We start from the raw sequence: 25,106 nt of genomic DNA on the forward strand, positions 1-25,106 counted from the left end.
TAAATTATAAAATTCGGTGTCCATCTTTCGCTGCAACAGAGTGTCCGTCTTTCCCGCTTGGGTGTCCGAATTTATAAACCACCAGAAAACAATATGTTTGAATTTTTCGATTTCATTCTTCCACCAGTTTTTTGCTTAATAACCACCACAACACATTCATGTAATAAAACTTCTAAAAATATAAATAAATGCAAGTTACAGAGCTTAAGATGCGCAGTAGTCAAATTACATCTACAAGGGGTGCGCACGATTGAAAATTTGTTTTGTTTCTTGAATTTAACCAATGGATATATTATCCCAAAAACGTTCTCAAATGTGTTGTTTTACTTTCAGTTTGGATGCTTCATTGTTGAATAATTCGATATTAACATTTTCCATTCATTTATGAGAAGTGTCCATCCTACCCGCAGTGACCGTCTTTATCTACCTTCCCCTACAAATGCCTAAATCACTTTTGTAGAACCCATTACATAGCTGCGTCAAACGCATAGAACAGTCGTTTTTTAATTTCTGTACTATAATTATCTTGGCATTGTCCGGATGCACATCTGAGGATTTAAGGGCGTTATCAAGATCTATTAAGGAGAACATGTCAATGTGTTTAGAGTAAATTGACAGAAAGCCATGGGAAAATTTTGACAGTTAAATTGAACATTGTCTATGTTTAGCGATGGACGTTGCTATGGAGTGAATGAGAGTTTTGTTCAGCATTTTGCACTCATTTCCTTTTATAATCTTACAAGAATTAGAATCAAATTAGAATATTACATGGCTGATACAATCCAAGGATCTCTTTTATCATTCGTCGCCGGGTTATAAGCAAAAGACGGTATGCATATTGTACTTGTGTGTGCCGATTTGATGTTTCATTTTACTCTCAGTGTTTAACGGAAAGTAAATAGGACTTCTTTTAACCCAGTTGCAACATATAAAGTGCTGTTTTATGCCTATTAAACTTTTTGTTCTTCCAGCAGGACCGTTGCAAACGGTAGTGATTCGTGGTCATGGAATGGCAAGCAATGAGATTATCTATATACAGAGTGCACTGCAATTACTTCTCCTTTATTCTCCACAAGTGATTGACCGCAAGAAATTTAACTAATATAATCTTCCTAATAGTAACTTCGTCTTCTTTTCCATGTTAACTATTAGCCATTTTATGTAAACACTTTTTCATGAAGCTGTCAAAACTTTTCCACGTTAACTATTAGCCATTTTATGTAAACACTTTTCATGAAACTGTCAAAAGCGAGCTGAAAATGGCAACCTAACAACGAGCTTTGCATCGACCTGTTCTCCTTAATAGATCTTGGGCGTTATCGTCAGCGTAATCTAAGGCTTACTTTGTTAAGGCTAACTTAGCTTCCACAACTGTGGGACGTAAACTAACAACTCTGTGTACACTTTCATTTCTGGGATGTAAACTCAATACACAGAATATTCCAACTCAAACGACATGGCTAGTGTTGAGTGACAAGATTTAATGTAATTTGCTGTAAGCAGTATGGGAGATTCACACACACACATCTGCATACAATATGACTTCACTGGTTTGGATACGATAGCTTGCCAACTTGTGAGTTTGCAGTCCATAATTAGGTAGTTTGACTGACGGCAAATGTGACGATTAAAAAGAGCGCAGAAAAATGTTACTCTCAAATCTTAGTGATCCATACTAAAATGCATCACAATGGCTTCTTTGCTTAATAGCTTCATGGTAATCACACCGGTGTTTCTTTCTTATGAAATCTACCTCGTAGGCTGGAGACGATCCAACTATTCACGTGCCAATTAGTGAACAATCCAACTAAATAAGATCCAACCTGTGAGTCTATAATGTATATATCAGGTGGGCTTATGGTGTTCTTCCTTACTAATACAATGGCACACGATTTGACAATTCGTTCTATGACAAAATCTAGTGTGTCTTGAAGATGAAATGGTGTCTCGCAGAAATGGATGACGGCCAGTTTTTGGATTGATATCAATATATGCAGGTCACCACATACCAACAAAATCACTGTTTCGTAATATATGATGCAAAGGAAGTAAATTTTAATTCGTTTAGCCAGAAAACAAGGAGTAGTGTGCCAACCATACAAAACACGGTATTACGCTTATGAAGAGTTGAAATCAATAGCTTGTGAATTGTAAAAATGTAGGTCAATTTCAGGAGTGAGTATTGTGTAAAATCATCAAAGCAACCAGTCGATTAAAAATAAAAAGAAAAAGAAACCCCGATTTGACAGTTAGTTTGATGATTTTACACAATACTCACTCCTAAAATTGACCTACATTTTTACAATTCACAAGCTATTGATTTCAACTCTTCATAAGCGTAATACCGTGTTTTGTATGGTTGGCACACTACTCCTTGTTTTCTGGCTAAACGAATTAAAATTTACTTCCTTTGCATCATATATTACGAAACAGTGATTTTGTTGGTATGTGGTGACCTGCATATATTGATATCAATCCAAAAACTGGCCGTCATCCATTTCTGCGAGACACCATTTCATCTTCAAGACACACTAGATTTTGTCATAGAACGAATTGTCAAATCGTGTGCCATTGTATTAGTAAGGAAGAACACCATAAGCCCACCTGATATATACATTATAGACTCACAGGTTGGATCTTATTTAGTTGGATTGTTCACTAATTGGCACGTGAATAGTTGGATCGTCTCCAGCCTACGAGGTAGATTTCATAAGAAAGAAACACCGGTGTGATTACCATGAAGCTATTAAGCAAAGAAGCCATTGTGATGCATTTTAGTATGGATCACTAAGATTTGAGAGTAACATTTTTCTGCGCTCTTTTTAATCGTCACATTTGCCGTCTTTTAAACAACTCAAATGTTTAGGATTGACACGCCTCCAAATACAGCTAATCCACAAACCAACAATAGAGCCATCCTGAGACGATGAAACAATAACTCCACACCAAGTTGTATGTACAGTCCGAACTCACTGGTTGAACTTCGATTCCCTGTAAACTATTGAATATGTACTTTTTAGTTGGCACGTTTTTCTATGCAAATAAAAATCATGCAATGATTTTTATGATTCTATGCAATGAATTTTTTTTCGGCATGCCATGAGATTTTTTGTTAATTTTTCACAAATCTGATTTTACATACAAACTTGTTAATAGTATATATGTCTAGAGTCCTTGCTAGCTTACTAACAGAAACTGCTAGCTAGCAAAAGTAGCTCATGATAGACTACCCTTTGGTGTACAAGCACAGTTAAAACCACCCTTATCTTGCCATCATTTGTATTAAGGCCGGGGGACATCATCCGTACTCGCTAAGGTAATTTTTTTTCACTAGCGCATCTGGCGACGACCAGCGCAAGCTAGATGTCGGTATAATTTACGTGTCAAAATTATTCATACTTGGTGTCTAATCAAGTTTCGACCAGGCTACTTGAATGCCGTTTGAAATGTTTATAAACGTCCATAAATTGCAACAAAGTAGGCTGTTAATTGTTGTTGTTGGACAAATCGTCATTCATACAAAGCGCTGGGTAACATTTCTCCCCATCTTCCAATATCTATCCTACATTGGGTAAAATTATAGCCTCCTCGACCCAAAACACACTACGGAATACGATCAATGTAGCCCGGCCTTTATACTTTATGCCTCATCAAAAAATTATGAAAAGCGGTGTTTTTTTCATAAGTGTTGAATTCTTGTTAAATTTCTAATATTCAATGATTTTTTTTTTGAGCAAATAAATTGTTTTGATTCGTTGGAAATAAATTTCATGATACTTAGTTCTCCTGTGACAAAGGAATCCGAAATACTGTGTTTTTATTGTTTTAAGGCCGGGCTACATTGATCGTACTTCGTAGTGAAATTTCGATTTTCACTATCGCATCTGGCGGCGGCTGACCGAAGCAATTTGCCAAACAACTTGGAGCCACTTCAGAAAATATATTTATTATCCATGTTTTTTACTTAAATCGGACAAGAAAAGTTTTGTAAACGGTAGATGCAAATGTTCTGCACGCATTGCATCCATTTTCATGACAAAAAACGATGGAAAAACTACTTTATTTTGAGATCCAGCACGACCATTCCCTCGATGACCAAAAAAAGCTTCTACCAACCGCCGCCAGGTGCGCTAATGAAAATCTAAATTACACCAGCAAGTATGATCAATGTAACCAGGCCTTTTAGTTTGACAAACTTAACTTTTTGCATATTTTAACAAACATTTTCTTATAATTTAGAGATGTTTTCTTCTACTCTTTTTAGAGGCAAATTCGTCAATAAGTTTTTCTGTTTCCAATTCATTCATCAAATCTTGCTCAATATACAACAACGCATGACTATTCAATCTTTTTTCACCCATGGAATTTCGCAAATAAGATTTTACTCGTTTTAACACTGAAAACGATCTTTCACCAGATGCATTTGAAACTGGAATTGTTAAAAGTATTTGAAGCAATGTTTCCATGTTAGGAAAGTGCACGACATGTTTTTAGCCACTTCATACATAGCATGTAAATTCACCTTGCAATCATTTCCATCTGTATCTATTTGACGTGGTTTTGCCAAACCTTCATTATCTTTAATAAAGATAAAAAAATGGTCGAACTCGTCGTGCAAATTACTACTATCGATATAATTTTTATATGCTTCAGACAGTTTGTTTAGAGATTTTTTTCTGGTTTCCTCTGACAAATCCCAATCATAAAAAACATTGAATGGTTCCAGAACTGCCTCGTACTTTTCAGCCCTTTGTGATATATGTGCTTTAACATTATCACATATCACATAGAAAGAATTTACTATAAAGTCCTCCCTAATTGAAAATTCATAACTATTTTCTTGAGATTCATCAAAAAACAATTTTCGTTTACGGGAGCGCCTATCTGTGGTAAAAAATGAAGATATATCAGATACCTCTTTGGCAATGTCTTCAACTTTTGTAAAATCAACACGAAAATGATCTACAAATTTAACAAGTGACTTCAGTAATGTAACCCCTTTCAATAGTTCACATTCTACCGTCTGCAGTGATTTACTCACAGCATTGATTCTTTGTAGAAGTGTGTTCCAAATAACGGTCATTAGCACTGTTTCATGTTTTGCCATTTGTTTTAGAAGTGCATTTGCTTCGTCTAATGTCGCATATTTTTCATCTTTATCAGAATAGATTTCTGACAAAGCATCTTTAATGTTTTTGAAACCCTCTTTCAACGCGTGAACAGCATCTGCCCTTGCTGACCATCTGGTTATTGAACATCTTTTTAACAATACGGGTGGCTGATGCGGGTGTTTTTTTAAATTGTCGGTTAAAACTTTCCATCGATGGGTTGAAGAGGAGAAAAATGTATACAGCTTTTGCAAAAAGTTAAAATAGTGTACAGCTGCTTTACAATTTTCGGCTGCAAAATTAGCGACTAAATTCAAAGAATGATTAGCACAAGGAATAAATACAGCACTTGCACTATGTTGTTTAATGCGAGCTTGTAGTCCGGAATATTTACCGGCCATGTTCGATGCGTTATCGAATGACTGTCCTCTACAGTTTGAAATAGTCAACCCTAAGTTATCTAACTTACCCAATACTTCTTGTTCTAGATAAGACGCATTATGTTTGTCAATCGGAATAAAACCTAAAAAACGTTCCTTGACTTTACCACAAGATGCAACAAAACGTATGATGAAAGTTAGTTGATCTATGTGAGCAATGTCTGGTGTGGAATCTACTATTATACTATAATACTTGGCTAACTTTACTTCTTCGATTATTTTATTTTTTATGCTTTCACTCATTATGTCTAGAAACTCGTCGCAAATATGATGCGATAAATAGTTGACTTTTCCACGCCCTTGGTTACCATGTTTCTCAAAATGTTCTTTTAAAAAACTGTCATATTCACTCAAATACTCTAGACAAGATAAATAATTTCCCTTCCGCTCACTTTGTTCACTTTCGTCGTGTCCTCTAAATGCTATTCCTAATCTACTTAACAATTTTATTGTACTAACTACACGTGTGAGTACTTTTCTCCAATACTCTTCCTCTTTTCTTATGTCTAATTCTAAGTCGGTATCGATTCTATTTAATATATGGGATCTTTTATAAAGAATGCACATTGAACCTATGTGCTCTTTGGATGTTTCATGTGTCGTCAAAAGGCTGGTAATAGATTTCCAGTTATTTAACCCAGTGACAAATTTAGATGAAGAATTGGAGAAAAGTAAACACGGATAGCAATAAACACATTTTGAAGTTTCTGAGAACACAAGCCAAGTTCTCTCTTCGATACCACCTTTATTTTTTTTCCTGTAGAAGTGATCTTTGGTGAGACTGCGATAATAGGGTTGATCGTTAGATGTATAAAGTGTTTTTGAACTTGCAATGTCGCCATAGTTTGAAGGTTTCGTTTTAACAATCTTATTGATGAAATCATCCGAAAAGGGACGTTTCCACAATGCAATATCATTAATATTGGACATATTTGTGGACGGACTATCATGTGTTTCCAATGGACTATTCTGTGTTTCATTGGTTTCGAAAAGATTTGATTGTTTTCTAATGTTGAACATTGCTTGGATGTAGACGGAAAAACATCATTATTTTCGTCTGCATTCAAAGATGACTTTGGCAAGAGAAACTTGTCTAAGGCATTTTTTTGCGTTTTAATAAATTCTTCTTCTTTTTTAATTTTTTGCGCTTTTCTGCGCCGCTTTGATAACGCTTCATTTTTTTTATTCCTATTGGGAACGAAACACCAACTTAATTTGTAATGTTTTTTTTTTGTTTAATACTTACCGTTTCAAATTTACCTCAATAAAAAATGGTCATAAAAATATACACAGAATTTTAATATAATGAAATTTAATATAATTAAAAATGTTAATCTTAAATTCGCCAGCACATTCACGCTCCTACACTAATTGTCAGGCCTTACTTACCTTGAGGTAATTTAAATTTATTAATAGTGTATGATTAAATTTAAAAAAATGTATAAAAAGGCAAAAATACAAGAAAAACCAAATGTAGCACATGAACTGAGCACCTTTAAGCAAAAGTACTTGAGAACACTTTTGTTTTCAACACATTTAACATATCAAACTTAAACAAATTTTTGAGACCAAAACACAATAAACCGTGCACAACAAATCAAACAACGAACTAAGTTCACATAAAATATTATTGAACACACGCACCGAGCTAGTGTTAATATGAAATACGCGAGCAAACTTTTCTTTTCAGCACATGTTACACAACGATTCACTCTTTCGACTTGAACCAATAAATTGCGATCAAACTGAACCTTTTTGCTGCCTTGAACCAACTGAAAATGAATTTACTGTATGGCTGTGTACGCAGCTTAAAATTATCAGGAAAAAATTGCCTATGGAGGTTTGGCAAAGTGTATATGAGCTTGTGCTAATCTTTACACGGGAGCCAACGGTTTGAAGCAGAGGTTTTCAACCTAGGGAGGAATTTTGAATTTTTTATCAAAATTTCGATAAATATGATAGTTTGATGCGATCTTTCCCAGCTCATGAGCTTGTGAAAAATGAAAGTGGGAAGTGAAATTATATATGCACCCTACATGGGAAAAAAGCTACAAAAAGGTTGAAAACCACTGATTTGCAGTGCGTTTTTTTGATCAGCCGAAAAACTTTTGCTACCTTCCGTCGCGTGTCAGTGCTACAGTTTTTTTTGGTGTGGGTGCGAGTAAACTAAAAGGGGCCCCTAACCAGTTAAAACTGGTGAAGAGGATCGTATTGGTAACTTGGAATGAAATTCTAGAGAAATGAAGCGTGTGTCGGGGCCCCCAGCCAGTTAATCTTTGTTTCTTTGGTGGTATAGTGTGACATGCCAGATCAATGTGTGTGCAAATGGTTTGCAGTGGGTTTTTTTGATCAGCCGAAAAACTTTTGCTACCTTCCGTCGCGTGTCAGTGCTACAGTTTTTTTTCGGTGTGGGTGCGAGTAAACCAGAAGGGGCCCCTAACCGGTTAAAACTGGTGGAGAGGATCGTATTGGTAACTTGGAATGAAATTCTAGAGAAATGAAGCGTGTGTCGGGGCCCCCAGCCAGTTAATCTTTGTTTCTTTGGTGGTATAGTGTGACATGCCAGATCAATGTGTGTGTTAATGGATTTGTGGTGCAAACCAAAACGGTTCTTACGACAGATTTTTTTTATGATACGGCTCGCGGGGCCCGCAGCAAAACAGCAACTCGTTTTTGTTGAGATTTATGCACGCTGGAGCGAGAAGGCATGCCAGCTGATGTGAAATAGCACAAGGCAACCGCCTCGTAAGCTACAGTGGCTTGCGCTTGGTGCAGTATTGTTGATCGGTGATACCCGGAACCAGAGAACTTCACTGGAGCACACTCCTGGTTTTTGCGGGACCGGATAGCACATACGTAAGTTTAACCAACGGGGGGGGGGGGGGGGGGGGGGGGTTGTACGAAAACAGAATATTATAAACTTTGACGGGGCCCCTCTATAGTCGGGGCCCCAGGCGGCCGCCTAGTCCGCCTACCGTTAGATCCGCCGCTGGGGAGGGGACCAGTGTTACGTTACTGTTAACAACATGTAAATTAAACAAATGACGCAAATGTTCCACAATTTTCAGTTGCATGGATTTGAGTAGTATACGAATTACATAAAGTTATCGTTATGAGCCAGTGATTAAAAAACATTTTAGACGACCGTAATACTACTAATATGAGTTTAAATGCTTCCTTAAACATTATGATTATGAGATTATCAAAAAATAATATATTACATGCAAAAAATGCATACTGGGCATAAAGAATCGGGGATCCTGCGTGGTGCCTGGCAAGAGATTTGGAAGGTAGATTCACAGCAACTAATTTACATTTTATGCTATGGTGTGAAAGCTGAACCCTACTGCGAGGAGTGTTTTTTTTTAAATTTTGTATATGAAAATATCGCTATACGATAACTGTATTGGGAAATTATCAACCGTTTAACGCACATTGAACAACTCCTCGTTTGATTCGAACTGTGATCCTTCTATCGTGAAATAAGAATTAGAAACTTCTTTAGCTGATAAAAATTCTACAACATGGTTATCTGTAGCGAGAAACCATGCGTTTCTGAATCCCATCATCAGATAAAAATCGCATCTCAATCGTAAACCAGACCCAGTTCCTATAAGCGTAGGAAATTTTGGTGGAACAATATTTGTTGCTTTCTTTGGCCGCGGGGCCATGGGGCTTTCTCAAGCTGAGAAAACGTTCTCAAGCACTCATTTAAGTTTCTAAAGCACTCAAAACTTGTTCTCAGGCGCGAGCCCGTGGCCGTCGTCTATTTTTCTCACTCTGAGAAACTGATATAGCCACTCAAGCTTTGTTTGAAGCTTTAAATAGAAAATATGTATTAATCGCATGTTTTTTTTTTAACTTTTTTAATTATAAACATTGAATACATTGTCCAAAGTGATTACCGAAAAACGAATAGCACAATTGCTCCTATTTCAATTAGCCAATCGCTGCATCCTCATCTTTCTCAAAGATTCTCAAAGATTCTCAAAACCGATTTTGTTCCGATTCGATAAACGCTGAGAACGAGGGTTTCTCAAAAGCACTCATGAGTGCTTGATAAAATGAGCGTTGAGAATACCCATGGCCTGAAGTTTCGATTTCTCTTGATCTTGTAATTACCTGTTCGGTACATCTATTACCCGAACGCATTAAACGCTTCAGTAATTATAAATGATTTTCAAAATCATACGTTGAAATCTCCTCCATGGAGCCAAACCTCACAATCGTCATAAATATGAATGAGATTATGAACTTTGCTTGTTATGTGTTCACGACCGTAAATATTTGCGAAACCTTTGAGGAATTCTTTAAACATCATTTTGGCTTGAGGCCAAAAGTGTTTATGAGTTTTCGTGGCAAAAATTGTATGTGCACAAAAATATAGCAAATAATGCTGAATCGCTTCTTCCCACATAAAATCCTTGTATATAATAACACTAGCGTAAAACCAAAATGATCTATATTCAGTTCCTTTCCAAAAGCCACTGAATTTTATTTGTCTAAAACGTCTTTGAATTTCCCCTGGATGCTGGATTTTCATTAGAAATGAAGAAACAGTTTCCTTTTGCGTATCCGTCCATTTACCGAATCGAGCAAAAGTATGATTAAAAATCCCTGTAGCAATTATCTTTGACACTCCTAAATCTCTCACATGTAAACCATCGGCAATGATTATATCCTTTATCATATCAAGCTCATCTATATCCTCTAGAGGCGATTTCCAAGCTTTATGATGTTTCTGGTCCTCTCTTCCACGAAAACCTAAATCAGTACGCAACTGAGCATCTGCATCTTCAAAAACAATCTTGCTTCCTACTTGTGTCCCTTCACAAGTACATTACAAGCAGCTGTTTCTGCCAACGTAACTTATCGTAGCTAAAATGAAAAATGAATGTACATATTAAAACAATCATTAACCTAATACTTCACGATATTTAAATTCATACCTTTGGTAAAACAACGAGTAAGGGAATCGGCAACAAACATGTGTAATTTGAATCGCACATTCTTTTCACCGAACTGCAATCCTCTTTTTTGTAGGCCGTTAGCTTCTGTTACCAGGGGCCGCAAAAAACCTTCCACATCATCCGGCTTTGTCTGACCGCAAAATACCCCTAGTAACATAACCGGTGCTTCCGGTAATTCCATCACCTTCATTAGGATTGGCCAAAGCTGCCTAGCTGAACTATTAAATAATGGGAGCCCATCAATAAATATCTGCGCTCTAAACCGGTCGACGCGTGGAGTAGTATTACTGTAAGGATAAAGAACATTTATTTAATAGGAGAACTTAGTTGAAAAAAGAAAAAAATAACAAATTTTACTTACTTAAAATTTGTCATTAGCACATATTCTATTTCCTGGTGCCAGAAATGCCCGCCCAAGATAGGTTGAATTTCTAAACCTACTTGGGTTGGCGTTTTCAATAAAGTCCACGCGTCTGCTGGAAGTCTAAGCTTAAGCTTCCTGCGAAGCAGTGCCAACAGCATGTTTATCGTGGACCGAGGTAGATTTTTCGTTATAGCAATATAACGTAGACCTTCCTTGAGGGTGATATTGTCGAAAAAACTGTATGTGCTGTCTCTCTCTACATACACATCTTCCACGTCGTCATCCGCGATTTCGACGTTATTGTTAGGAAAGGCAGTGCAATAGATGAGTCCAACCCGGACGTATAAACGAAATGAAGTGAAATGACAGCTAAGGAAAGTGACAGTTGAAATGACAGGGAAACGGTTGCACGCGCTTCAGGACAGTAGCGAACGAAGCGAGCAGCAGGTGACACCGTTTTAAAGTTATTTGCTATTTTATTTGGATTTATTTGTATTTGTCTTCAGGAGAATAAATAGTTAAAACTAAAACTTTCGCCTTGTGGCTGTTCGCTCTCGCTCTCAAAACTGTGTTTACATTAAAAGCCTTTGAAACGGTTCCAAAGGTGAAATGGGCCCAAAAAGGAACGATCACTGTCAGGCTTGCGGTGATCAGCGGGATGATCCGGATTTTGTTGCATGTGACAAGTGCAATTTATGGTGGCATTTTTCGTGCGCCGGATTGACGGAACCCGCGGAAGCTGTGGAACAGCGGAAATGGTTGGGCGTGGCTTGCCAGGCTAAGGAACGGTCCGGCTTGATTCAGAGGACGCTGGTCAAGCACGCAGAACAAAGGGAAGCGGCAAATGCTATCCTCAATCTGGAGGAGGTTACGCAAAACGTGGCTGAGAAACATAACCTCAAACTGGTTGAGGTTATCCAACAAGCGGCAGAAACACCCATGCCTTTTTCAAGTGGGACAAGCTACAACGCGGTGAGCAAACTTAACCTCACTCCTGCTAAGGTATCCGACAGTGTGGCTAATCGGCTAGCCATTATGAAGCGGGGCAGGAGGCGGAGAGGAAACGGATGGAGCTCGAGTTGCAGCTGAAGTTTGTGAAGGATGAGGAGGACTTATTGTCCGAGGAGTTGGGTGTGATTGCGATTTCGGGAGCATCGACTGTGACACCGTCCCGGCCGGATGGAGAATCGATGCGAGGCTCGCAGCGGGATGAGCGTAGTCCCGCCCCGCGACTGGAAAGTGTTCATCGAAACGTGCCAACCGAATTACCTGAGTTTTCAGGGGACCCGGCGGAATGGCCGTGTTTATTGCGCACTACGATTACACAACGGAGAAATGTGGTTTTTCCAACTGGGAAAACATGATACGGCTGCAGAAGGCGCTCAAAGGACCTGCGCTAGAAGTTGTGCGAAGCCGTTTAGTGCTACCGGAGGTGGTGCCACAAGTGATTGCGACGCTGCGATCGCGCTATGGTCGGCCGGAACATCTTATTTCAGCGCTGATTGGGAAAATGCGTCGGATGCCTGTACCTTGCAGGGAGAAGCCCGATACTGTTGTGGCGTTCAGCGAGGCAGTGCGGAGCATGGTAGATCACATGCAGGCTGCTGGTCTACGGGCACACTTGAGCAACCCGTTGCTGCTGCAAGAGATCGTGGAAAGGTTGCCGATGAGCGAGCAGTACAGCTGGGCATGGCACATACGAGGCGTGACGGAACCGGATCTTATCGTGTTTGGCGAATTCATGACGGAATGGATGGACGATGCTGAAACGTTAACCAGGCTGGATTCACCCTCATTGAAAGCAGTAGACAGGAAGAAACCTAACACCAAGGGCTACGTGCATGCGTACGTGGAAAACCACGGAGCGACCACATCGGCATCAAGAGCCATCCAGGTAGGACAATCTTGTTTTGTGTGTAACAAACGGTGCTGAGCAAATGCTTCGTGTTTTAAGCAATGGCGGTGAAGGACCGCTGGCGGAAGGCCCGTGCACTTTTTTATGTTTTAGCTGTCTGGAGCGGCACAACTGGCGGACGTGCCAAAACAGAGCGGTTTGCAGCATTGGTGGGTGCACGCGCCGACATCATGCGTTGCTACACGGCGCTGAGGAGTCTCCCGAGATCGGCTGCGAGCAGAATAATATAGAAAGCCGTGAAGGAGGAATCGATGGTGGTGTCATTGCGGAGAGTAACCATCACCAATACGTGTCATCGTCATCGAAGGCGCTCTTTCGAATAGTGCCTGTCACCGTGTATGGACCGGCTGCTACGGTGACGACATTTGCGTTTTTGGATGAAGGCTCGTCCATGACGCTGGTGGATGACGATTTGGCTGAACAATTAGGTGTTGAGGGCAAGGTGGAGCCACTTTGCATCCGTTGGACAGGCAACACTACAAGGGTCGAGGCTGGATCCAGACGAGTAAACCTGAAGGTGGGACCTGTTGGTTCTACAAAGCGGTTTGCCATCCACTCGGTACGGACTGTGCCAGGGCTAAACCCACCTCGACAATCCTTCGTGCAGGACGAAGGGAGATGGCAACATTTGGAGCGGCTACCGATTCGGCAATATCGGGATGCGGAACCCAAGCTGCTTATTGGGTTGGACAATTTGCGGTTGGCGGTTCCTATCAGGACGAAAGAGGGAGGCGTTGGTGATCCAATTGCAGTAAAGACACGTCTTGGATGGTGTATTTACGGAAAACCGGCGAATCTGGAGTGTGAGCGGTTGTTGCATATCTGAGAGTGCAACGACCGAGGCAGCATTCACGAGACGATTCGGGAATATTTCGACATGCAGTTGATTGGTGCTGCACACGACGTCGAATAGGATCCAGATGAGCGGCGTGCGAAGCAGATTCTGGACGCTACCACGGTACGAATCGGGAAGCGATTCGCATCGGGATTACTGTGGAGGAAAGATGACATCGAGCTACCTCCTAGCATCGCCATGGCGCGTCGTAGGTTCAATTGTTTGGAGAGGAGGATGGAGCGAGATGGACATCTTAAGGAACAAGTACATCGCCAGGTTCGAGATTTGTTGAGCAAGCAGTACGTTCACAAGGCTACGTTGCGTGAGCTGGAGGAGGCTGACCAGCGACGCGTATGGTATCTACCAATAGGGGTGGTTACCAACCCAAATAAACCTGGAAAGGTTCGGCTGATTTGGGACGCGGCAGCTAAAGGCGCATGGAACATCGTTTAACGACATGCTGCTGAAGGGACCAGACGAGCTGAGCTCGTTACTTGGCGTACTCTTCCGATTTCGTCTGTACGCAGTGGCGGCGTGTGCAGACGTGAAGGAGATGTTTTTGCAGATTATGATACGAAAGGAAGACAAACATGCGCAGCGTTTCTTGTGGCGTTACGAACCAACGGACGAGTTGGAAACCTACATCGTGGATGTTGTAATGTTCGGGTCTGCGTGTTCACCCGCAACGGCGCAGTATGTCAAGAACCGAAACGCACGAGAGCACATGGAACAATTCCCACAAGCGGTGGAGGGAATTATTGAAAGCACTTACGTAGATGACTTTCTAGACAGCTTCGAGACGGAAGAAGAAGCATGTCAGGTATCCCATGACGTAAGGGAGATCTTTAGGAACGGCGGATTCGAGTTGAGGAATTGGACCTCAAACAGTATGGAATTGATGAGATGTCTTGGCGAAGCAAATGGCGACATCAAATGTTTATCATCCATGGGAGATGAGGCGGAACGAGTATTGGGAATGCGATGGAACCCTGCATCTGACGAGCTTGGATTTTGCACTAGGGCGTGCACGGCGGTGTCTGACCTCTTGATAGCAGAGAGGATTCCAACGAAAAGAGAGGTATTGCGATGTGTGATGTCCCTTTATGATCCTCTTGGGCTGCTTGCAATGTTCGTGATCCACGGCAAGATCCTGATACAAGATCTTTGGCGAACTGGCACGCAGTGGGACGAAGAGATTAACGACACACAGGTGAGACATTGGCGTAGATGGATTGATCTGCTTCCGGTAATAGCAGACCTACGCATTCCAGGCAGTTACTTTGCGGCAGCATCGAGGAAGATGTACGAGAATGGCGAATGGCATTTGTTTGTCGATGCAAGTCAGCACGCTTATGCATGCGTCTTATATCTGAGGATATTTGACGATGCTGGGGAACCTCAGTGTACACTCATCGGGGGAAAGCTAAGGTGGCGCCACTGAAGCCACTTACTATTCCGAAGCTTGAGCTTCAGGCTTGCGCGTTGGGAGCGAGATTTTTACGCTACACGCAGGAGCATCATCCGATTAATGTGAGACGACGAGTGCTATGGTCGGACAGCACAGTTGCGCTGTCGTGGATAAGGTCGGATCCAAGAAACTACAAACCCTTCGTGGCTCATAGGGTGGTCGAAATACTGAAGAGCACATCGGCTGACGAGTGGAGATGGATGCCTACTGACCACAACCCGGCAGATGAGGCCACGAAGTGGAAGGGAAAGCCGAATTTCGACTTTGGTGGCAACTGGTTTCAAGGGCCAGAGTTCTTACTCCATGGGGAGGATGATTGGCCATCACAGAGGCACAACAGCGACAACCCGTCAGAAGAAATACGACAGGTAAATCTTCACGTGGAGGACTCTAACACCGGACTATTACCTATCCGGTATGAACGGTTCAGTCGATTGGAGAGGCTACAAAGGATGATTGGCTGGGTTGTCAGGTATGTAGGCAATCTGAGACGAAAGTATCGTGGCGAACCTATTCTAGGAGGAGTTCTACGACAAGAAGAACTCTATGAAGCGGATAAGATTCTGTGGAGGCAGACACAACTCGAGTACTATCCGGAAGAAGTTCGCATTCTGAGTTTGGACGATAACAATGGAAAACCTGGAGGAAGAACGGTATCGAAGCAAAGCCACATTTACCATCTATTGCCGTTTGTGGACGATGAAGGCGTATTGCGAATGCGAGGGAGGATAGGTGCATCGGTGGATGTTCCTTATTCTGCTAAGTATCCCGTTATACTGCCGAGGGGTTCCCGACTGGCTGAGTTGATGATAGAGCGGTATCATCGATTGTATCGTCATGCGAACAACGAAACAGTGACGAATGAGTTGCGGCAACAATTTCAGATCCCGAAGCTGAGAGCGTTGGTAACGAAAACGGTGAAGAACTGTGTCTTTTGTAAGATCAGGCGGTCACTACCACAAGTGCTGCCAATGGCGCCGTTACCAAAGAAGAGGCTCACGCCCTTTGTTAGGCCATTCAGCTACGTCGGGCTAGATTACTTTGGACCAGTGTTGGTCAAGAGAGGAAGATCGAACGAGAAGCGTTGGATCGCTTTATTCACGTGTCTGACTGTGCGCGCGATTCACTTGGAGGTGGTGCACAGTCTATCGACGGAATCGTGCGTTTTGGCGGTTAGACGATTTGTGGCTAGAAGAGGTGCACCGGTAGAAATCTTCAGCGACAACGGGACCAATTTCTTGAGTGCTAGCAGGCAGCTGCGGAGGGAGATCGAGGAGCGCAATGAAACTCTGGCGGCGATTTTCACGAATGCGCTCACCCGTTGGACCTTCAACCCGCCTGGCGCTCCACACATGGGCGGCGTGTGGGAGCGTATGGTACGCTCCTTAAAAGCGGCGATTAGCACGGTGATACAGGCACGCACCCGACGACGAGACGTTTGAGACAGTGATCTAAGATGGAGAGGCGATGATCTACTCTAGACCGTTGACTTATATTCCCTTGGACCCGGAGAACCAAGAGGCAATCACACCGAATCATTTCCTGTTGGGGAGTTCTTCAGGTGTAAAGCAGCAGCCAGTGTTACCTACGAACTATAGGGATAGCTTGAAGGGAAATTGGAAGTTAGCGCAGCATATGCTCGACGGAATATGGAGGCGGTGGATTAAGGAATATTTACCGGTGATCTCGCGGCAGAGTAAGTGGTTTGAAAATGTGCGGGAGATTAGGGAAGGAGATTTGGTGCTGGTAGTGGATGGAACAATCCGGAACCAGTGGAAGAAAGGAATAGTTGAGCGAATTATGGCAGGACCTGATGGTCATATAAGGCCAGCGTGGGTACGCACCAATACAGGAGCAGTTAGGAGGCCAGTAGCTAAGCTAGCACATAGCAACTTAGGGTGACCAAATGTGGTTGGTCACGGGCGGGGGAATGTTAGGAAAGGCAGTGCTATAGATGAGTCCAACCGGACGTATAAACGAAATGAAGTGAAATGACAGCTAAGGAAAGTGACAGTTGAAATGACAGGGAAACGGTTGCACGCGCTTCAGGGCAGTAGCGAACGAAGCGAGCAGCAGGTGACACCGTTTTAAAGTTATTTGCTATTTTATTTGGATTTATTTGTATTTGTCTTCAGGAGAATAAATAGTTAAAACTAAAACTTTCACCTTGTGGCTGTTCGCTCTCGCTCTCAAAACTGTGTTTACAGTTATCATCCAGCAAACAATTCTCAGCATTTGCATCCAATACTGCATCACTATGGCCAACATCTTCACCACCACGGAATGCATCTTGAGATTGATGATCTTTTTCGGCAAAGCTGTTAGAATCTATTTGAGCTGGGCTGTTGCTTGATGGTTTGTCTGTGAAATATTATGAATTTCATAATATGTTTGCAAAACAGTATAATATTATTGACGGGTAGATTCAAGAACAACCGCATGGGTTATTGGGAGTCGTCGTAGTTCAGAACCAGCCGCAACAGCCGACAAACGGCTCCGAACGGTTCCAAATGGCTCCAAACGACTTTAGACAGCTCCCACGGTTCTGACGGCGACAGCTACAGTCTACCGGCATAGCTGCCCACTAGCGGCTTCAGCCGGCTCAGACCGGAACTGTCAGTTTGATAAAGCGGGAATCAGGGCCGAAATGGAAACGTTCGGGAGCGCTTCGCAGTCCTCGGTACGATTTGGGGAACTTATCACTAATTTATGTATAAATAAGTAACTTTCCTTCAACGTTTAGATTCAGCATAGCAGATATTCCACTTGGACCAGCAATTTGAGCTTGCCGCCACTCCTCTTCAGCTTCGCGGTCCAATTCTTCCATAATTTTCCTGCTTCTTTTCGAGAGAGTGCCATCTCGACGCATTTTTTTCGAGGCCATATCTGGATCCTATAACAATATACGGTTTATAAACTGAAAAAGAAAAAAACACCAGCAATCATCACACTTTACACAACTTACCTGCTAGTTTAAACCAATTTAACGCCCTTACGCTTGCGCACACTCTCACACTATAAGTCTTAATAAGACCTATTAAGGTTAACTGAACTTATATACGCGGTAAGCACAAACAATTTAAACTATACTTTATTGAAATAATATTAGTTTAACATCATAAATAACTCCAGAATTTCACCGAACCAAACCAAGCCAATTTTTGTCAACACTGATATCTGTCAAACGAGGGAGGCGAACCACAGATGAAGAAAAACAACTATTATCACTTTGGGACAGCTTCAATACTTGTCCAAATTTTTAGAATAGTTTTGTGTACTACTTTAAACTGCCAGGAAAAAACAACACACGTTTATTGAATCATTATAACTTTTAAACTAATTGTAAATTATTGTGTGTTGTAGTAAATATCATTAAATTATGCTTATCAGTTTTATTTCTGTTTTGCCAATTAGAACTATGATCCGCCCATAGTTTCTTTCGCTCTCTCATCAGATTGAAAATTTTACCAACACCACAAATGTGGAAGCATTGCGGCATGAAGTAGGTTGGTAAGGCATGGCGGAGTGCGAGCGAGGATCTCACACACAAATGTAACAATAACCCATCATCGCAATGAAGGGAGCAATCGGTCATGGGGGGTTGGTGGAGTGCGAGTGTGTCTCTCAAGCTCAGAGCAAATTTTTGCTTAACATCTCAACGATGGGAGCGTTGAGGGGTGGAGACGTATGGAAGTGTGCGAGTGTGTCGTAAGATTGCTCGCAAGTGTAGAGCGGGGGTAGCGAGAGGCAGACTGTACAGGCGATTTCTGCCAAGAGGGTTCAAGCATGGATGTCGCGCGACATTTTGTCATGGACCTGGATGGACCCGGTGACGCGTCCCAACCGACATTGTCACGTTGCAACCGGTTTTTTTGTATTGAAAAAGTGTTCTCTACCCAACCGGCATTATCGAGCGATTTGTATGTGTATCTATCATTTTTCTCATTCTAACATTCACAAATTTTTTCTCTCTGTCTCGCTCTTCTGGGTGTTGGTCTGGTTTTGCTTGCAACTTGGCTGTGTCACACCAAACATCCTCATGTTTCATATGGCTCTTCTCTTTCCATCGTTACAGAGAAACTCTTGCGTCTCGCTTTTCTGGGACTTGTCCAATTTCGCTTGTTACATCAATCGTTCACGCAAGCGTTCTCCTCTTGCCCGCTCTTTGTATCATTGTACAGGTACTCCCCGATATACGCTATCAATGTGGACCGGAGGCAATAGCGTATCTCGAAGATTAGCGTAAGTCAAATTTCGAGGTTTTCAGTCAAACTATTGCTAATTTTCGTATAATTTTGCATGAAGTGGTAGGTTTTAGCCACTAAATTAGTTATTTGAAATGATTTCAACTGAAAATTACAATTGTACACCTTTAAAAATGGTTTTTAATATTCAACCAAAAGGCAATTTATTTTGCATTTGACATTCGATTTCTAAATTAGTACAATTTCCTCAAAGAACTTTCAAATTTAGAAAAAAAGCGTACAACAAAATCGCGTATATTGAGTATGGCGTATATCGGGGAGTACCTGTATAGCCACCCGAGGAAGGCGCTGCTTCGCGTTCACATGAAAAAGTGGTAGTGTAAAATCAAGTTTGCAAGCGGAAGCACGCGTCGATGCGTGCTCGTTTTTCCTCTCGTGAAACCAGCACGGAAAAAACTATCTGGTAAGTACAGCTTTTAATAAAGGTTATATCAATCTGTATCAAACTGAATGGTATTAATAATTGGTGATATAAAATCAATTTCGTTTTCTATAGCAAATCGTAACACACGCACAAACGGAAGTGAGCACGGACCACGATAGAATTAATCAAGTGGTTGGTAAGTATTATTCTTCGCGTTGAATGGAACAGCGGTTTTCAAAATAGATAATATTTTCCTCTGTCACCAGCAGTGCCAAAAACAAAAGGACAGGAGAGGCAGGAACGATCATTCAACGCGTTAGCGCCGGATGCAGGAGAAACGGCAGGAAGGCAGGAACGATCATTCAACGTGCTAGCGCTGGTAGCGGAGAGGCGGCAGGAAAGTAGGGACGATCATCCAGCACGCTAGCGCAGCATACGGGAGCAGCGAGAGGGAGGCAAGCAGGAAGAATTGATAACGTGCGCAGACCATTCGACGAAGACAACGCTGGATGAAAGGAGAAACGAGGAGAGAAGACAGGCACGACGGGTACGTGTATATCCCGCACCAGTTTTCGGCAGTGTGAATTGTGTGAGTAATGAAAAGTGTATGTGCGAGTAAAGAGGTAAAAATAAAGAGCGAATGTGTGGAATAGAAAAATGACAGAGAGTCTGAGTTTATTTTGGGAGAAAGGAGAGAATGAAAGAAATTGAACAATAATGTAGCATACAGAAATCCATGTATGATACAAGATGTCGCACCGTTGCAAAAACCTTCTCTATAGTTCTGCTATCGAGAACGATTTGACCGCACTATAGAGAACACTTTTTCAATACAAAAAAAAACCGGTTGCAACGTAACAATGTCGGTTGGTCGGTTCCAGCTTGCCTCCCTCTCGCTGCTCCCGTATGCTGCGCTAGCGTGCTGGATGATCGTCCCTACTTTCCTGCCGCCTCTCCGCTACCAGGCGCTAGCACGTTGAATGATCGTTCCTGCCTTCCTGCCGTTTCTCCTGCATCCGGCGCTAACGCGTTGAATGATCGTTCCTGCCTCTCCTGTCCTTTTGTTTTTGGCACTGCTGGTGACAGAGGAAAATATTATCTATTTTGAAAACCGCTGTTCCATTCAACGCGAAGAATAATACTTACCAACCACTTGATTAATTCTATCGTGGTCCGTGCTCACTTCCGTTTGTGCGTGTGTTACGATTTGCTATAGAAAACGAAATTGATTTTATATCATCAATTATTAATACCATTCAGTTTGATACAGATTGATATAACCTTTATTAAAAGCTGTACTTACCAGATAGTTTTTTCCGTGCTGGTTTCACGAGAGGAAAAACGAGCACGCATCGACGCGTGCTTCCGCTTGCAAACTTGATTTTACACTACCACTTTTTCATGTGAACGCGAAGCAGCGCCTTCCTCGGGTGGCTATACAGGTACTCCCCGATATACGCCATACTCAATATACGCAATTTTGTTGTACGCTTTTTTTCTAAATTTGAAAGTTCTTTGAGGAAATTGTACTAATTTTAGAAATCGAATGTCAAATGCAAAATAAATTGCCTTTTGGTTGAATATTAAAAACCATTTTTAAAGGTGTACAATTGTAATTTTCAGTTGAAATCATTTCAAATAACTAATTTAGTGGCTAAAACCTACCACTTCATGCAAAATTATACGAAAATTAGCAATAGTTTGACTGAAAACCTCGAAATTTGACTTACGCTAATATTCGAGATACGCTATTGCCTCCGGTCCACATTGATAGCGTATATCGGGGAGTACCTGTACAATGATACAAAGAGCGGGCAAGAGGAGAACGCTTGCGTGAACGATTGATGTAGCAAGCGAAATTGGACAAGTCCAGAAAAGCGAGACGCAAGAGTTTCTCTGTAACGATGGAATGGGTTGAGCTAAATGAAACATGGGAATCGTTGATGCGACACAGCCAAGTTGCAAGCAAATACAGACCAACACCCAGAAGAGCGAGGCAGAATGAAAAATTTTGTGAATGTTAGAATGAGAAAAATGATAGATACACATATAAATCGCGCGATAATGCCAGTTGGGGTATACTCCATGGTGGCTAGATTGTTCGACCTTCTTGGCCTTCTAGCATCAGTTACCGCATGGACGAAGATCCAGATGCAGGCTTTGTGGATAGCTACCGACGATTGGGACGAACCAATACCGACGCAAATAGAGCTCCTGTGGAACTATCTCCAGGATCAGCTACCCCGTTTGAAGGAAATCAAATTTGCGCGGCATGTGGTTATCAGCAATCCGGTGAGTGTCCAATTTCATTGTTTTCTGATGCTTCAGAGGCGGCGTATGGTGCCTGTGTGTACCTTCGATCGATGGACGGCGATAGTAACGTCAAAGTGGAACTAATAGCAGCGAAATCCAGGCCAGCCCTTTGAAGAAAAGTAGTTATGCCAGACTAGAGCTGTGTAGAGCAGTATTAGCTACGAACTAGAGAAAGTGTGTCGGCAGAGCGCTCAAGATGGATGAGGCTGAAACCTTCATGCGGACGGGCTCACAATTTCATTGTTTTCTGATGCTTCAGAGGCGGCGTATGGTGCCTGTGTGTACCTTCGATCGATGGACGGCGATAGTAACGTCAAAGTGGAACTAATAGCAGCGAAATCCAGGCCAGCCCCTTTGAAGAAAAGTAGTTATGCCAGACTAGAGCAGTGTAGAGCAGTATTAGCTACGAACTAGAGAAAGTGTGTCGGCAGAGCGCTCAAGATGGATGAGGCTGAAACCTTCATGCGGACGGACTCCACAATTGTTTTACAGTCGCTGCGATCACCTTCTTACACGTGGGCTACATTTGTGGCAAACCGCGTCTCGGCGGTACAGGAAAATGGAAAGGGCTATACATGGTTACACGTCAGAGGCAATGAGAATCCGGAGGACATCGTTTCTGGTGGAGCGCTTCCGAGTGCAATGATTGCATCAGTTTCTTGGTTCCACGGTCCTTCTTGGTTGATGTCTTCAGAGGACAAGTGGATGAAGTCGATGCCGTTGTATCCCTCTGACGAAGGCAACCTAGAAAGGAAGCGAAATATCTTGGTAGCAGTTAGCAGCGAAAGGACTGAGGAATGGGCTGAGAGGTTTTCGCAGTTTTGAAGATGCCTCAAAGTAACAGCCTACTGCCTCAGATTTATAAAAGGATGCAGAAAGCCCGGCGAAGTGTATCCAAGTAAGTGTCTAACTATGTTTGAAATCGTTGCAGCTAAGATGGCTTTAGTGAAGATGCTTCAACAAGAACAGTTCGTAGCGGAGATAAAGGAGCTAACGAGTGGCCGTGTCATTCCACCGAGCTCTAAATGGACGTTTGTCACAACTAGCAATGCCTTATACGGAGAAGCATCCTCTGATTCTACCTGGCAGCGCACAGCAGACGAAGTTACTGGCACGTGTGTACCACCTACGAGCTATGCATGGTGGTCCGAGAGCAACGTTGGCAGCTATGAGACGGAAATTTTGGCCAATCAACGGGAGGAGCGTGGTGAACGGCGTTTGCAGAACCTGTGTTATTTGTTTCAAAGCGGTACCCACAATAATGACACAACCTTCAGGACAGCTACCGGAACCGCGCCGTAATGCGCCACTAACGCCACAACCTTCTCGACCGTTATCCGTAGTTGGCATGGACTATTGTGGATCATTCTATTTGCGACCAGTGCATCGGCGGACGGCGGCGCAAAAGAGTTACATGGCAGTCTTCGTTTGCTTTTCCATACATCTGGATACATCTGGAGTAAGTGTAGGACTTATCGACGGCAGCGTTTATGGCAGCGTTTCGTTGGTTTGTTTCCCAGCGTGTCTTCCATCCAAGGTGTACTCGAATAATGGACTCAACTTTCGTGGCGCCAGCAGTGATCTGAAAGAGTTGTATGAACTCCTGAACGAACCAGAGAATCAACAGCGTATCCAGAATGCAGCTCTCCAAGAAGACATCGAGTTGCACTTCATCCCGCCATATGCTCCGAAATTCGATGGTTTAAAGGAGGTGGCCTTAAAGTCTGCTAAGCGGATCCTGCGGAAGGTGCTGGGCAACCTGAGACTTTCTTGTCCTGAGATGACAACGGTATTGACCCAGATCGAGGTGCAACTGACATACATTCTCCCACTACTTACTCTTCACTTCTCACTCATTGGTTCGCCTCACTGGCAGAAGATCGGATTTTCTATTCAATCCGATCGAAAATCCGATCCTGTCAAAAAATTTACATTTTTTGGCCATTTTTTAGGGGGTCCCATTGTCATTTGGGTTGCGTCCAAAGTGAGTAGAAAGGAGGTGACGTCATACAGAACATTAGGCCATCAAGGTTTTAGAAGAAAGCACAAAACCAGGATCGACGGCAGTTGTCAAATGCGGCTAATGTTGCTGGTACACGGGTATGATAAATGAATTGTTTTCGTTTAATAAATATTTGTATAGCACAAAAAACTTGTATTTTGCATACATACTTTTTAAATCGGCATTTCCAACGTGATATTTTATTTATTTATTTATTTATTTATTACGATACAAATATCTGCCTCAGAGGGCTAAATATAGGGAAACTTACTGACTAAAACTTAAAATTAATGATAACAAACAAATACTTAAATCTAACTAGACAAACATATACTAGACAGCAAGCAATTTGTAACACAGCCAACACAAGTAAAATGAAAGAATTAGGATGGGGATACAAAAAGGGAGTCAAAGAACTGAAGGAAGAGGGGGCGAAGGGATTGAGGGGGAATATGAAAATCAAACACACCAGAGGCACTGTTGAAGCGATGGAGGGATCGAAAAAAAACGGATCATTGGTGCCATACAGCGTTCTTCTCGACGGGATTTGAAGGAAATCGCGGCGTCGAAGAAAGCGAGCAGGCGCGTACAGCGGTATTCTGTTGAGAAGTGAAGGACAATCAATCTCGTTCCGAAGCAAACCACTGATAAGCAAAGCTTGAGAAGCAGAGCGACGATCATGCAGTGTCATCAATCCAAGCATACGACATCGGGCTACATAAGGGGGAAGAGAAGCACCCGATTGCCCTAAAAGACGCCTAATGGCAATACGGGTGAATCTGCGTTGAACACTTTCAACCCTTTCAATCCATACCGAGCTGACTGGGCACCACACAGTGCTAGCATATTCTAAAATAGGGCGGACTAAGCTACAGAAAAGGGCTTTAAGGCATATAGGGTCACGCACATCATTTGCCATAGCACAAATCATTCCTAGTACACTATTGGCATGGTTAATGGTACGCTCAATATGATGATTGAATGACAGCTTTGCATCAAGGTGAACCCCAAGATCACGAATGACATTAACCCGATTTAATACAACAGAGTTTAGTGAATAAT

General features: G+C 42.2%; 2 protein-coding genes and 2 long non-coding RNA genes across 4 annotated transcripts; 2 read left to right on the forward strand and 2 right to left on the reverse strand.

The window, feature by feature from the left end:
• Positions 1–10,187: 10,187 nt before the first annotated feature.
• Positions 10,188–10,900, reverse strand: LOC121592637. The gene is made up of 3 exons (XM_041914272.1): positions 10,880–10,900; positions 10,498–10,805; positions 10,188–10,426 (listed from the first exon to the last, which is right to left on the reverse strand). The coding sequence occupies exons 1-3, from the start codon at positions 10,891–10,893 to the stop codon at positions 10,389–10,391; spliced, it is 360 nt and encodes a 119-aa protein (XP_041770206.1). The 5' UTR covers positions 10,894–10,900; the 3' UTR covers positions 10,188–10,388.
• A 3,189-nt stretch (positions 10,901–14,089) lies between these two features.
• LOC121590863 lies at positions 14,090–16,542 on the forward strand. The gene is made up of 3 exons (XM_041910973.1): positions 14,090–14,464; positions 14,780–14,972; positions 15,035–16,542. Exons 1-3 carry the CDS (start codon positions 14,090–14,092, stop codon positions 16,540–16,542), a joined length of 2,076 nt encoding a protein of 691 aa, XP_041766907.1.
• A 3,083-nt stretch (positions 16,543–19,625) lies between these two features.
• On the forward strand, positions 19,626–20,082 carry LOC121599437. The gene is made up of 3 exons (XR_006005675.1): positions 19,626–19,768; positions 19,862–19,925; positions 19,999–20,082. It is a non-coding gene; the product is annotated as an uncharacterized LOC121599437 (long non-coding RNA).
• A 557-nt stretch (positions 20,083–20,639) lies between these two features.
• LOC121599137 lies at positions 20,640–21,110 on the reverse strand. Its single transcript, XR_006005642.1, has 3 exons — positions 21,033–21,110; positions 20,876–20,939; positions 20,640–20,802 (listed from the first exon to the last, which is right to left on the reverse strand). It is a non-coding gene; the product is annotated as an uncharacterized LOC121599137 (long non-coding RNA).
• Between the last annotated feature and the right edge of the window lie 3,996 nt (positions 21,111–25,106).

The sequence above is a fragment of the Anopheles merus genome, chromosome X (assembly GCF_017562075.2).
Source record: "Anopheles merus strain MAF chromosome X, AmerM5.1, whole genome shotgun sequence".
In the NCBI taxonomy this organism is placed as follows: Eukaryota; Metazoa; Arthropoda; class Insecta; order Diptera; family Culicidae; genus Anopheles; species Anopheles merus.

Bases quoted from the DNA above. Each gene is read 5' to 3' on its own strand.
- LOC121592637 (XM_041914272.1), bottom strand. The intron at 10,427-10,497 runs GTATGAATTTAA...TTTTCATTTTAG, and splicing joins TACTCGTTGTTTTACCAAAG to CTACGATAAGTTACGTTGGC.
- LOC121590863 (XM_041910973.1), top strand. From the start codon at position 14,090: ATGCTGCTGAAGGGACCAGACGAGCTGAGCTCGTTACTTGGCGTACTC. The intron at 14,465-14,779 runs GTAAGGGAGATC...ATCCACGGCAAG, and splicing joins CATGTCAGGTATCCCATGAC to ATCCTGATACAAGATCTTTG. The intron at 14,973-15,034 runs GTCAGCACGCTT...GGGGAACCTCAG, and splicing joins GCATTTGTTTGTCGATGCAA to TGTACACTCATCGGGGGAAA.